At 37.7% G+C, this 15,202-nt stretch overlaps 1 protein-coding gene across 1 annotated transcript in view; it reads right to left on the minus strand.

Moving 5' to 3' along the window:
* Window positions 1-355: 355 nt before the first annotated feature.
* Window positions 356-15,202, minus strand: part of LOC149771071 (uncharacterized) — an 80,834-nt gene continuing 65,987 nt past the window's right edge. Inside the window, exon 5 of the mRNA XM_089948866.1 lies at window positions 356-442. Within this exon, the coding sequence (XP_089804992.1) occupies window positions 430-442 (13 nt within the window). The 3' untranslated portion in view covers window positions 356-429. The remainder of the gene's footprint in view (window positions 443-15,202) is intronic.

The raw sequence follows: 15,202 nt of genomic DNA on the forward strand, positions 1-15,202 counted from the left end.
CAGTAATTTCATTGTATCTACCGTATCTTTGGCAGTTTGAAAGAGAAGAAACTTTTGATGATCTTTTGAAACAATACATATTTTTATGAAGAAGAAACGTTTGTGTGTGTGTGTGTGTGTGTGTGAGAGAGAGAGAGAGAGAGAGAGAGAGAGAGATGCTCATGACAGCACTGGTTTATCATGACTTGGAAATGGGAGTTAAGAGCCTTTCCCAGTCAGGCAGCCGACCCAAACTGGCCTGGGCGAGAATCGAACCAGTGACTCGGGATTTTGAGTCCAATGATCTACCATCTAAGTTACAATGACTACCTTGCTCGATTTGTTCCTGATGTTACAGAAAAAAGAAAGACACTAATCATCATCGACCTAAAACAGACCATTTATTGTTGGTAATCACAGAGTTCGGACAAAGTTCACTATCTTCGTTTCTCATCGTCGCCATCTGAAACAAAAAGGAACAATGACGCATGAGGGAAAAGGAAATCTATGGAAATATTTCATAAATCTAGAAAAACAAACAACAGTTCTTAGCATGTACGGGGTCAGATGATATCCCAGCTTCTATGGCGCTGACCACGACTAGCACGTTCATTCCAAAAATGTCTTCCTATATTAACTTTGGAGACAATAGGTTATAGGTATTGAGTTTAGTGTCCGACAAAAATTTTAACCTGATGCTGAATGAACGAAGCAGAAATTTAAACTGACCTATATCGATATGCGTGTCATATATATATATATATATATATATATATATATATATATATATATATATATATATATATATATATATATATACACACACACACACACACACACATTAATCTACAAATACTGTCCTTAAATGACTGACTAATGATTGCTGTCATTTAACGGTACATGAACGCATGAAATGTCATATGGTGTCAAGATAAACTATGGTGGTCGACTCAACGTGGTATAAACAGGATTCGAACCTGCACCCTTTCTCTGCGTGCGCGCACGTGTGTGTGTGTGTGTGTGTACGATTTCGATTTTGAACGTAGCTTTAACAGTTTTTCAGTCATATAGCTACGATGTCTGCAGTGTGTCAGTTTATAGTGATGTCTAGCACGGGGGCATCATACCGCAGACATGTAACATCATGTCCTACCCACCCATATTATCCTGATACCAGGACGACCAGTCCTAACACTGACCTGTTAATGTTGAGCGCCTAGCGAGGCAGCTATTAGCACCATTTTTATAAGTCTCTGTTATGACTCGGCCGGCGTTCGACCCCACTACCTCCCGCATTTGAGGCGGACGCTCTAACCACAACGGCACCGGAGCGGTCACCCATACTGTGGCAATTTCGGCAGTCCAGTTCCCTTTCCCCCGGTACCCGAATGTAACAGGAAACAGTCAGCGTAAATCCTCAGGTCTATCACTATAAATACAATATATATTGGTGTTTCGTTGAACAATAATGTTAAGTTTTGAATACGGTTTCGTTTCTCATCGTCAGAAAAAAGACACAACATTGCCTTTCAGCTAAATAGTTCTGACAATGAAGTTACCATTAAGTACTATCGAACTAGTCTCCTATCTGTTTCATCTTTACACATATCCTGAGTTTCAGAGATGTACACATCCATTACTTTTGATTTTCGAAAGCAGGTATTAGCTTATTAATTAGTTGCTAGTTCAAGGCATGTCAACACTAGAAAGGTTATGGCGTGCCAAAGTAATTGAATTACTCTTTACAACATTAAGTGGATTAATACGTGAAATAAATGGAACCAACGACGTTGACAGGGCCAACACTCTGCTTCGTAAATATATGCGCATGGGATCGAACCCAAAACAAAAGTTATTACCACTGTACTATGTAGGCTAATAAGACACCAAAAGGATGCCTGACGAAGGTACAGTACTAGATATTGAACTTAAAGTCTCTAATGACAGAGAGAGAGAGAGAGAGAGAGAGTAAACCGTCTCCAGAATGGGCTATTTTTTTTCTTCTTTCTTGTCTCTAGTTTGTGGGGTTGATTTGTAACAGACATTCTATCATAAAGCAACAATCTACAGCGCGTATGAAGGTGTTGAGATAAAAGACAAAGGGCAAGTTGGGTTCAGTTATTCTCTTAATCACATTCGGTTATTCAATAAAAGCGTTAATTAAAGTTTACTTTGAATGGTACATTTACTGCATGAAAAGTTCAAGATGAAATGTGTGGTAAGACAGCTACATTTGAAAGAAAATATTATTAAAAGTAACACATATTCATGCGAATTATTCTGTTGCCTTCCGAATCGTGTAAAATCGTGTTCCTAACTGATACCGAAGAGCTTATGATGTGCGCGTGTAGATGACGACGTTAATATGCACGACTTTGGTTTGATTTGGTGCTTTACGGCACAGAAACGAAACTATTCATTTTAGTGCAGTTGGAGTAGAGCGCTTTGCCAAAATACACAACAGGGGAGCCAACCCGAGCTGATCCAATGGTAAGCTTCGAACCGGCCCTTTTCGGTCGCGTGTCCGGCACGCTAACCACTGAACCACCTCAGCTCTTTCCTCCATTAATCACGACATACAGGAGGGGGCATCGCAAGAAACAATATCCCATGACTCACAGTGTGCGTGTGTGTGTGTATCTGTGAGAGAGAGAGAGAGAGAGAGAGAGAGAGAGAGATAGAGAGATATGCTGACCGTGAAAAATCTCAAAACTTGTAGAAAACTCACATTTGTAGAATTATACATAACAATATTTTCAGAATAATATATTTTGCGAAGAAAGTAGTACACGGTGGTCTCACTACAGAGCGAATCAAACATCTGCGTGAGTCTGACTTGAGGGCCATTTCCTCTTATTTCTAAGGACCTCAAGAAGAACAGTTGTTGTCAACTGAAGGGTTACAAAACGCGCAAATACTACAAATAATAGTTCCTCTTATCAGTTAATGACTACACATTACGAAACTCTAATTTCACACTTCCAGGGGTTTTCTTGTTTTACGTTTGTATGATTTATTAGTAAGCTTTTCCAAGTCGAATCGTAGTACTTTAAGTCATGCAATACAAAAGACGATCGAAACACCTAATGCATATAATTATTCCATTCCCAAATTATTTAACACGTATCCCTAAAAATGCCCAGACAATCTCTATGATGAAGAAAGAGGGAGGGACCATTTTACGAAACTAATTCATGCTGTCATAAGTCTCGCGAATACTGAACATTATGACGTTTGCTCCTAGAAATTGACTAATTACTTGGGCTGAGAAATATCTTCCAAACAGCGACTCCAAATAATCAGCAAACAATCACTAAAATCGAACAAAGCCATACACGAAGACGTGAATAGAGCTAGCACATACCCAGGGTTTTTACACACACACACACACACACACACATAATTGTGTATATATATATATATATATATATATATATATATATATATATATATATATATATATATATATATATATATATATATATATATATATCTGTGTGTGTGTATGTGCGCGTGTGTGTGTGTGAGAGAGAGATGGATTTTTAACGTAGCTTTAACAATTTATCAGTCATATCGCTACAATGTCTGCAGTGTGGCAGTTTAGAGTGATGTCTAGCACTGGGGCATCATGCCGCAGACTTGTAGCATGATGTCCCATCTAGTCTTATTATCCTGACAACAGGCCGAGCAGTCCTAAAATTAACCTCTTAATGCTGACTGCCTAGCGAGGCATCTTGTTAGTACCATTTTTAAAAATAAGTCGTTGGTATGACTCGGCCGGGGTTTGAACACGCGACGCGACCTCCCGCATCCGAGGCGGACGCTCTAACAAATAGGCCAGGGCCAGAGAGAGAGAGAGAGAGAGAGAGAGAGAGAGAGAGTCAATCTATGGGGAAGGGAAAGAAGGCTTATGTGTGCCGAATACCATCTCTGTTATACAACATCAAAGATGACTTCATAAGATCAGGAACAAAAAGAACTAGTAATCTGTTTAGAATGGACATCCAGCGGAATGTAAATAATTCTTGAAAGATGAACTGACACAAACATTCACGCTTGGAGACATCTGTCACCGACAGCACCACGGTCGTATTTAACCAAATGAAAACACAGCGATATCGCCAGTGACAAAATATGTTCAGGATAAATACCACTAACTTTTCATAAAGGTCATATCATAACAACACGGAAACGTTCGGAAATGATCTGATACGTTTTACACATTTTGATTTTTTCTGCATCACAAATAAACCCGTAAACCATGCGCATCAACTAAGTCACGGATGAAAATGATATATTAACGTTTTTTCTATTGAATTACATTACTCACAACAATATAGCAAAGACAAGCACATGGCAAGGCGTTATCCGTTGGAATATCACCGTGACGTTTGCGTTCCTTGACAAAGTCTGAGTGGGACCTTTATAGAGGAATACAGATTTATTCGAAAACTATTGCAAAACACAAACATCTTTTTTTTCTCAAAGTAATATTTACAATCTGAATATAAACTGAGTTATACTGCTACAAAGACAGGTTAAAACGAACGAGTTCTCTGGATTGATAAATAATGATCAAACAATGCATTCCATGCGGATGATGTTTAGGCGAATTATGGATAATGTATATTAATGTATTCAAACTATATTGGAATTAGACAAGATTATGGACTTATGCGAAAATGTCAATTTACAAACACTTGTTATTTGATCAGTGACATCATACATTCACCTCTGTCTGAGTGGGTTCGAGTCTCGGATTCGGCCAATTTGTGTATGTGAGAAAGCTTGCCAGTAGTTTCTCGTGGGTCGGTGGTTCTTTCTGGGGTTTTCCCGGGTTCTTCCTCCACCATTAATACTGGCCGCCACGTATAGCCTATCTTGTGCTGAAAAATGGCGTTAAACCCTACAACAACAACAACAACAATAACAACGACATCATACATATACGTTGTATTGAAACGTGACCTTTTGGAAAGTGGCGGTAGTTGTCCTAAGCGAACTTTGTCAATGGTATACTGTAAATAAAACATATCGCCTAAAAATGTTAAAGAATGCATTTGAAGAGTTTAGTTATATCGCGCTGCAACCTACTTTCTAGTGTGATTTAAAAACACAGTCCCTAAAACGAACACCTAATTCGCTGGCAACCAGCCTAAATTGGAAAGCCCATATTATAGACCGTTAACAAGTGAAACCTCTCTCTCTCTCTCTCGTTGGTCACTGACGTCATTCGCACAGCTGTGATGTCATTCCCACTATCAGAACTTTGATCGGAGATTTCCGTCCAGTCGAGGAATATCATCGAAAGTAGCTGTAGAAATACACATCAGTTTAATGTATTTGGTAATTCGACTCAAGCGGAGTGGACATTACGCGACTACAAAGGCCAATGTTTAGATTGTGATTTTGTCTCCTTCCGCCACCATATTGTACCATGTGACCAAAAGAAGTAAAAAATAAAGTTCTCAATGGCGGCGAATTACATCTGAGTTTTTGCACTTGATGGTAAAGGCCGAGTATGTTTGGACTGGTCATTCTCCTAAATGATAGATTGGAAATTTCCCCTGAAATGTAGTGATTGGTTGGTAGCTTCATATTAGTCTTTTTTGTCGGGTTTAACGTCACTTTTCAGCACATGACAATTAACAAGCTTGTATGAAGAACACACACTTAACTGTACAGCTGACACAATTTACAGGCTTTGCGTATGAAGAATATTCACTTAACTTTACAGCTGAAACACAATTAACAAGCTTGTATGAAGAACACACGCTTAAGTGTGCAGCTGACTCAATTTACAGGCTTTGCGTATGAAGAATATTCACTGTCATGACGGCCAGTTTGTTTGGTGGAGGTAGAACCTGGAAAGAACTACTGACCCACGGGTAGCTACTGACAGGCTTTCTCGCATGCCAACGTTGGTCGAGTCAAGTCTCGAACCCATACGGACTGCGGTGAGATGAGAATAATCTGTAACGACGAGCGCCTTTGACCACTTACTCGACCACCCTGCGAACGCTTTAAACCACTCAATCGGCCACCCGGCGAGCGCCTTAGACCACTCACTCGGTCACCATGCATGGCTATTCTTTACTTTCACTAAGATTGCGAACGACAGTTCACTGCGGACTCACAATCAATTTATGTGCGACGCAGTCGTCAGCAAATACATATAAAAGATGTTGCAAGCAAATCTACCATGTAGGTCCACATTGGGATAGTCGTGGTAGCTACACCGTGAACTGTTTTCAATAGTATATTCACCGTTGTTTTAAAAACACTGACTACTGCCAAAATGAACATATTACCCGGAAATGTTCACCAGCATCCTGAGCTTAACGGAAAGACATATTCAGAGAATCTATACAAGTCATTACATTGTGTCAACTGTACAGTTTAGCATAAGTTTTTCATACGCCAGGCCTGTAAACCGAGTCAGCTGTAAAGTTAAGTGAATGTTCTTCATGCGCAAAGCCTGTAAATTGTGTCAGCTGTACAGTTAAGTGTGTGTTCTTCATACAAGCTTGTTAATCGTGTCAGCTGTAAAGTTATGTGAATATTCTTCATACGCAAAACCTGTAAATTGTGTCAGCTGTACAGTACAATGTGTGTTCTTCATACAAGCTTGTTAATTGTGTGTCAGCTGTAAAGTTAAGTGAATATTCTTCATGCGCAAAGCCTGTAAATTGTGTCAGCTGTACAGTTTAGCATATGTTTTTCATACGCCAGGCCTGTAAACCGAGTCAGCTGTAAAGTTAAGTGAATGTTCTTCATGCGCAAAGCCTGTAAATTGTGTCAGCTGTACAGTTAAGTGTGTGTTCTTCATACAAGCTTGTTAATCGTGTCAGCTGTAAAGTTATGTGAATATTCTTCATACGCAAAACCTGTAAGTTGTGTCAGCTGTACAGTACAATGTGTGTTCTTCATACAAGCTTGTTAATTGTGTGTCAGCTGTAAAGTTAAGTGAATATTCTTCATGCGCAAAGCCTGTAAATTGTGTCAGCTGTACAGTTTAGCATATGTTTTTCATACGCCAGGCCTGTAAACCGAGTCAGCTGTAAAGTTAAGTGAATATTCTTCATGCGCAAAGCCTGTAAATTGTGTCAGCTGTACAGTTTAGCATGTTTTTCATACGCCAGGCCTGTAAACCGAGTCAGCTGTAAAGTTAAATGAATGTTCTTCATGCGCAAAGCCTGTAAATTGTGTCAGCTGCACACTTAAGCTGTGTTCTTCATACAAGCTTGTTAATTGTGTGTTAGCTGTAAAGCTAAGTGAATATTCTTCATACGCAAAGCCTGTAAATTGAGTCAGCTGCACACTTAAGCGTGTGTTCTTCATACAAGCTTGTTAATTGTGTGTCAGCTGTAAAGTTAAGTGAATATTCTTCATACGCAAAGCCTGTAAATTGTGTCAGCTGTACAGTTAAGTGCATGTTCTTAGTATGCGAAGTCTGTAAAAATCGTTAACAACTTTTCTTGGTTAAGGATGTCAAAATTAATTTGCCAACATTATAACGTCAGGTTCAAACATACGTACACAGCAATTAATTGCGAAACATGCGAATGATAATTACTTTCAATACACGCCTTCTGCCTAACAAACACTTTTCATCCTTTTTTTATTTGGGAAATGAAATTGAATGTTACCAGATGCCACTGAATGCTACTGAGATAAAAAACAGAAACTAAAAACAAACTTTTAAGAAACATAAAACTTACGAAGTGCTAGCAACCCAAACTTTGTATCAACAGTGTAGTCTAAGTTCATTTAGAAGAAAAACAATTCTGCCTACAAACAAGATACCACCAGGTGGAGTGAAATTGAAGAAATCGTGGGCAGACAAAAAACAGTTTTACGTTTGATTAAGACTATAGGGTGTAATAGAATGGACTAAATCAAACTTACTAAAACATCACTATACCGACTGTTTCCTAAAGTGTGTATTAATTTTAATATTGTAGGAGTCTCTCCTACCTTATAGAAAATTGTAAGTAACGTTATTTCGTTTCGGATATACAGCGGTATCCATGTTTCTTTCATTTTCAAACTTTTAAAATTTATCTTAAAAAAAGCGGCATATATGAGCCCGATTTAATTTATCTGTCTAACATCTACCATAAATCCATATTCAAGGGCAGTTCGACCTTGGAAATTGGAAGTCATTTCTGACTCTTAACAGTGATTCTGCTTTCTAGTAATGGCAGCCATATTAATTTACGGACAAGCATCATTTGTTCAAACTTTAAAGACCTTACGCTAGGATGCTGTTTGTTAAATTCGGTTAACTTCTCTCGGACGGTTTTGAGACGTAATTTAAAGGGTTTTCTGCGCTTAGTTACAGCGGCCATACGGAATAATGATATGCATATTTTATGCAAAACACAGAGGTCTTCTATTCAGAATACAAAATATCTTCTTGTCAGAATGTTTTGTCAAAGCTGGTCTTTGAGTAGTTTTAAAGGTTTTTCTCTCTTTAGAAAACAGCGGCGACATTTGACAGTGGATCATCATCATTTAAAAATTTAAAAAAAAGACCTTTCATTCGATCCATTCGTGCTATCTGACTTGGTTAATTTTTAACAGCTTGTTTTTCTTCTGAAGAAGTCGTGGGAACCTTTATCTACTTTTAGTAACGGCAGCTATATTTCGATATAATTCGTACAAAACTAAAACGCTTTATGGAGAAATTTTTGTTTCAGAACAGTGGTTTTAAACGAACGCGTGTTAAGTTTTAACTAGTTGTAGCAACAGCTGCCATATGTGATGGCGAGTTGGCCATACGGATTGGAGAGAACTTCATGGCAGGATGCTTTCTTTCAAATTTGGTCAAATTTTGCTGAGAGCGACTTTTGAGAAGTCATTTAATGATTTTCAGTCGTAGTAATGGGGATATTATTTGATGCCACGTCAGCAAAATCCATAAACATGAATCGCTTGAAGGGACTGACGTTCAACTGGCCGAAAAAAATTCCAGGTATTCAACAAAAGACCATTTCTTCTTTTTAACTGCCGTGTGGGAAAGTTCACAGGCAACTACCATCATGCAATTTCCTTTTAAATCTGGGCCCTAGATGACATATGCCAACACATTCTAAGCTATCTAAAGATGCGGTATTCTTCGCCAATAATGTATGTTCTCATTTTATGACTTATTTCAAAATGTCTAAAATCTGATGCTACTGTCAGAATTCCGATTCGATTTAAACCCAAACTTATTATTCTGACCTAACAAGTTGGCTCAATCAAATAAATTCTTCCTCCGTAGTTCTGAGTTGTCTTCATGTTCAAGCGTCGCCTCAAATTAGGTCAAAAGCCAAATTACATGGCTTGGTCGAATAAACATACATTCGTACTTGTTTATGTTATCCTTCGTTACATGGCCTGGTCGAATAAACATACCTTCATACTTGTTTATGTTATCATTCATTACATGGCTTGGTCGAATAAACATACTTTCATACTTGTTTATGTTATCATTCATTACATGGCCTGGTCGAATAAACATACATTCGTACTTGTTTATGTTATCATTCGTTACATGGCTTGGTCGAATAAACATACATTCGTACTTGTTTATGTTATCATTCATTACATGGCTTGGTCGAATAAACATACATTCATACTTGTTTATGTTATCATTCATTACATGGCCTGGTCGAATAAACATACTTTCATACTTGTTTATGTTATCATTCATTACATGGCTTGGTCGAATAAACATACATTCATTACATGGCTTGGTCGAATAAACATACTTTCATACTTGTTTATGTTATCATTCATTACATGGCTTGGTCGAATAAACATACTTTCATACTTGTTTATGTTATCATTCATTACATGGCCTGGTCGAATAAACATACATTCGTACTTGTTTATGTTATCATTCGTTACATGGCTTGGTCGAATAAACATACATTCGTACTTGTTTATGTTATCATTCATTACATGGCTTGGTCGAATAAACATACATTCATACTTGTTTATGTTATCATTCATTACATGGCCTGGTCGAATAAACATACTTTCATACTTGTTTATGTTATCATTCATTACATGGCCTGGTCGAATAAACATACTTTCATACTTGTTTATGTTATCATTCATTACATGGCTTGGTCGAATAAACATACTTTCATACTTGTTTATGTTATCATTCATTACATGGCTTGGTCGAATAAACATACATTCATACTTGTTTATGTTATCATTCATTACATGGCCTGGTCGAATAAACATACTTTCATACTTGTTTATGTTATCATTCGTTACATGGCCTGGTCGAATAAACATACATTCATACTTGTTTATGTTATCATTCATTACATGGCCTGGTCGAATAAACATACATTCATAGTTGTTTATGTTATCATTCGTTACATGGCTTGGTCGAATAAACATACATTCATACTTGTTTATGTTATTATTCGCATAAGCCACTACAAAAAAAATTATATATGTGTGATCTTAAAATAATGTAAGAATACTGTCCTCTTACCTGATACAATGCAACTAAATTTAATGTTTTGGTTAAAATCCGTCTGTATGTGTATGCAAGACATCGTGTTCATAAACTTACTCACGTGCAAAAATCTAAGAAGTGATTTCTGACCTTCACCCCAAAGGTTTAGTAAGGCAGGTTCATGACACCTATAGAGTTGTGCCCCAAGATATAAAAAATGACTAAGTTTCATAAAATCTATCAACGTTGAAGTGATGGCATTTAAATGCACTAGCGTTGAGACTAATTAGGACCAACTACCTAAAAAGTACTTCAGTGACGATAGCATACTTTCAAGAGTTTGGGTCAACATATTTGTTTCTGCATAACCTCTGTTGCAATCAGGTCGGGCGTTTTGGGCCAGCGCCATTTTCATTTAGGACTGACTACACAGCGTTAGAATTGCTTCGATGATAATCTCTTATCAATAAAACCACCTCTCGGGAGGAGGAGTAGCGATAACAAAATTTTCAAGATGGTCAATATGGCGCCAATGTTGCAGGTCTGATCACAGTCCTTTTTAATTAGGCCCAACTCCATTTTATTGGAAGTTCTTCAGCATGATTTTATGACGATATGACATCTGTTCCGAATGATTAGCAACAATATTTTCAAGTTGGTCAACATGGCGACGAAGTTTAAGGTCAGAATTTCACTAGCTTCATCTAGGACTATCAACAAGTGTTTTAATGTAGACCTAATGTCGATGCAAACCATACGTTCAAGTTGCGATAACAAGTTATGAAAGATGGGCGCCGTAGTGGCCTTTCTGGACGTCATATCTGCACAATTATGAACCAACGTATTGCTGAAAGGTCATCAAGTTATACTCTAGAGTATAAATAGTCATCTAGTCGCACTCTAGAATATAAATGGTCTTATAGTCACACTCTAGACACTCTTGAGTATATATGATCATCTAGTGGCACTCTATAGAGTATAATTGGTCTTCTAGTCGCTCTCTAGACACTCTAGAGTATATATGGTCATCTAGTCGCACTCTAGAGTATAAATGGTCATCTAGTACCACTCTAGAGTACATTTATCTAGCCGCACTCTAGAGTATAAATGGTCATCTAGTACCACTCTAGAGTATAAATGGTAATCTAGCCGCACTCTAGAGTATAAAAGGTCATCTAACCGCACTCTAGAGTGTAAATGGTCATCTAGTCGCACTCTAGAGTATAAATGGTCATCTAGTACCACTCTAAAGTAGTCATCTAGCTGCACTCAGAGTATAAATATTGATATAGTCGCACTCTAGAGTATAAAGTCATCTAGTCGCACTCTAGAGTATAAATAGTCATCTAGTCGCACTTTAGAGTATAAATGGTCATCTAGTCGTACTCTAGAGTATAAATGGTCATCTAGTCGCACTCTAGAGTATATGTGGCCAGCTAGTACCACTCTAGAGTATAGTCATCTAACCACACTCTAGAGTATAAATAGTCATCTAACCACACTCTAGAGTATAAATAGTCATCTAGCCGCTTTCTTGAGTATAAATGGTCATCTAGCCGCACTCTAGAGTATAAATGGTCATCTAGTCGCACTCTAGAGTATAGTCATCTAGTCACACTCTAGAGTATAAATGGTCATCTAGTCGCACTCTAGAGTATATGTGGTCAGCTAGTACCACTCTTGAGTATAAATAGTCATCTAACCACACTCTAAAGTATAACTAGTCATCTAGCCACTTTCTTGATTATAAATGGTCATCTAGCCGCACTCTAGAGTATAAATGGTCATCTAGTCGCACTCTAGAGTGTAAATGGTCATCTAGTACCACTCTAGAGTATAAATGGTCATCTAGTCGCATTCTAGAGTATAAATGGTCATCTAGTCGCACTCTAGAGTAGTCATCTAGCCGCACTCAGAGTATAAATATTGATATAGTCGCACTTTAGAGTATAAAGTCATCTAGTCGCACTCTAGAGTATAAATAGTCATCTAGTCGCACTCTAGAGTATAAATGGTCATCTAGTCGCACTCTGGAGTATAAATGATCATCTAGCCGCACTCAAGAGTATAGTCATCTAGTCACACTCTAGAGTATAAATGGTCATCTAGTCGCACTCTAGAGTATATGTAGTCAGTTAGTACCACTCTAGAGTATAAATAGTCATCTAACCACACTCTAGAGTATAAATGATCATCTAGCCGCTGTCTTGAGTATAAATGATCATCTAGTCGTACTCCAAAGTATAAATGGTCATCTAGCCGTACTGTAGAGTATAAATGGTCATCTAGTACCACTCTAGAGTATAAATGATCATCTAGTCGCATTCTAAAGTATAAATGGTCATCTAGCCGTACTGTAGAGTATAAATGGTCATCTAGACGCACTCTAGAGTATAAATGATCATCTAGCCGCTTTCTTGAGTATAAATGATCATCTAGTCGCACTCTAGAGTATAAATGGTCATCTAGTACCACTCTAGAGTATAAATAGTCATCTAGTCGCACTCTAGATTATACCCAACATTCATAACAATGTATACAATAAAACTGAAAGCTATAGAATATATAGAAATAATTGGTGACAATGCCTATAGTTTATGTCAAAGTATAAAAAAAACTATTTATCTGTCAAACTTTTACCCCCTTATAGTTTGATTGACTATAGCTTTCTAATTATACAAGTTTTTATCTGAATCGCATGTTAAAATATGAGAGCCCTCATTTTCAAACAATATGAACGAAAATAAGAATTTTGCCATCTACATGGAAAGATACAAACAGAGATTACATCATAAACTGTATGTATGTATGTATGTATGTATGTTGTTGTTGTTGTTGTTGTGGGGTTTAACGCCATTTTTCAGCACACGATAGGCCATATATGGCGGCCAGTATTAATGGTGGAGGAAGAACCCGGGAAAACCCCGGAAAGAACCACCGACCCACGAGAAGCTACTGGCATGCTTTCTCACATATCTACATTGGCTGAATCTGAGACTCGAACCGGCGCAGACAGAGGTGAGATGGCAGTGATCCGTAACGGCGAACGCTTTAGACCACTCGGCCACTCGGGGCCCCTGTATGTATGTATGTATGTATGTATGTGTGTGTGTGTGTGTGCGTATGAATGTAGAAATGTTTAACGGCGCCTCAGCAGAAAAGTGGCTATGTAGCGCCAATTACAGTTCAAGTCCAAAAAAGTAAAAAAATAACAGCACAAAAAATTTGGAAGATAAACCCTTCCAAACAATGAAAACAAGTTAAGTAAAAAAGATAGACATAAAACATAAGGATGATAAAAGTCTGTAAAACGATGATAAAATAACATAAAATGGAAAGAAAACGGCAATTTCAACATGTAATGTGCTTGCATTTTACTGAGATAACGAGGCCATTATTACAGAACAGTAAGTACAGTTAGCATCTCTGACATTGCATGCATGACCATTTTACATTTTTAAAGTTTTAGCCGTCAAATTCTTCTACGTCAATCCACATTTGGTACATGTTTTTAATATTCATCCCTTACATGGGATCAGTCTCAACTATTTCGTATTCTACATCTTTAGACCATGGCCAGTCACAAGAAAGTTTGGAGAGTTCTCTCTTTTCTGCAGGAATAGCGATAACACGATTTACACGAGGGTTCTAGTAGCAGCCATACTGTGTATCTTAGCTAAAGGACCCACAGTACTAATTCGGTTCCCATAGTAAACTTTACAAACACCATATTAAAAATTCAATAACTTTAAATTTTTGAGTGCTCATAATCAAACCTATATTTATCAATATAAATGAAACCTGCATGTCAGCTTCTGTTTAGAGAAAAAGAACCCATATATATTCTATTTTATGTTCACCCATATCCAGGATGGTTCCCATTTTTCCATACAATTAGTACCGTATATCCTACATACGATTTCCTTTAGGCCCAACTAGAGCTAAAGACATCGTTGTAGTTGTTGTAGGGTTTAACGCCATTTTTCAGCACACGATAGACTATGTATGGCGGCCAGTATTAATGGTGGAGGAAGAACCCGGGAAAACCCCAGAAAGAACCACCGACCCTCGAGAAGCTACTGGCAAGCTTTCTCACATTGGCCTAGCTGAAGATGTAGTTTGCCGAGTTTCGTGACTTTACTACGAGAAAGTCTGAGAGGAATAGCAAAAACAAAGAATTACTAACAAACGCTGGAGACGGACAACCGACGACGGTCGCGTGGTTTTCGCATAAGCTTCTCTGGCATTCGAACAGAAGAGCTAAACGTTGAAGTAGAGGATCCATAACAAGAACATGCTGACGTGGCATCAACAAGAACATCCCGAGTTATCTAAGACATGAACAAAATCACAATATCATGATAGAGTTGTTATAAATGAAGTGTTTGCAAAGAAAGACGACAAAAAAGCGCTTCTATGCATGTGAGGTACTGTAGTGAGCGGAATAAAATCAATGTTTGTTCTGCGGGTTGACTAGAAGTTTACATTAACCTTCGATTCTGTATCGAGGACATAACGTAACTTCTATTATACCTGGGATGGGTAATGCAAGATAGTGAAATTTAATACTACAATTATAGGCTCTTGAAGTATTTTTCTTTCTCAAAATCAAATATAACCTCTTTTGAATTAATCTCGTTCCACCTCCTCATAACAATAAATAACCTCATTGATAGGGTTTATGACGAGTAATTCACTGTTTATAGGCTCTGAAGGTCAACAATTAGTCCTTAAATCTAGATTATAAGTCTGCTTATC

The sequence above is a fragment of the Sinohyriopsis cumingii genome, unplaced genomic scaffold, assembly GCF_028554795.1.
Source record: "Sinohyriopsis cumingii isolate HCF-2022 unplaced genomic scaffold, ASM2855479v2 utg002132l, whole genome shotgun sequence".
In the NCBI taxonomy this organism is placed as follows: Eukaryota; Metazoa; Mollusca; class Bivalvia; order Unionida; family Unionidae; genus Sinohyriopsis; species Sinohyriopsis cumingii.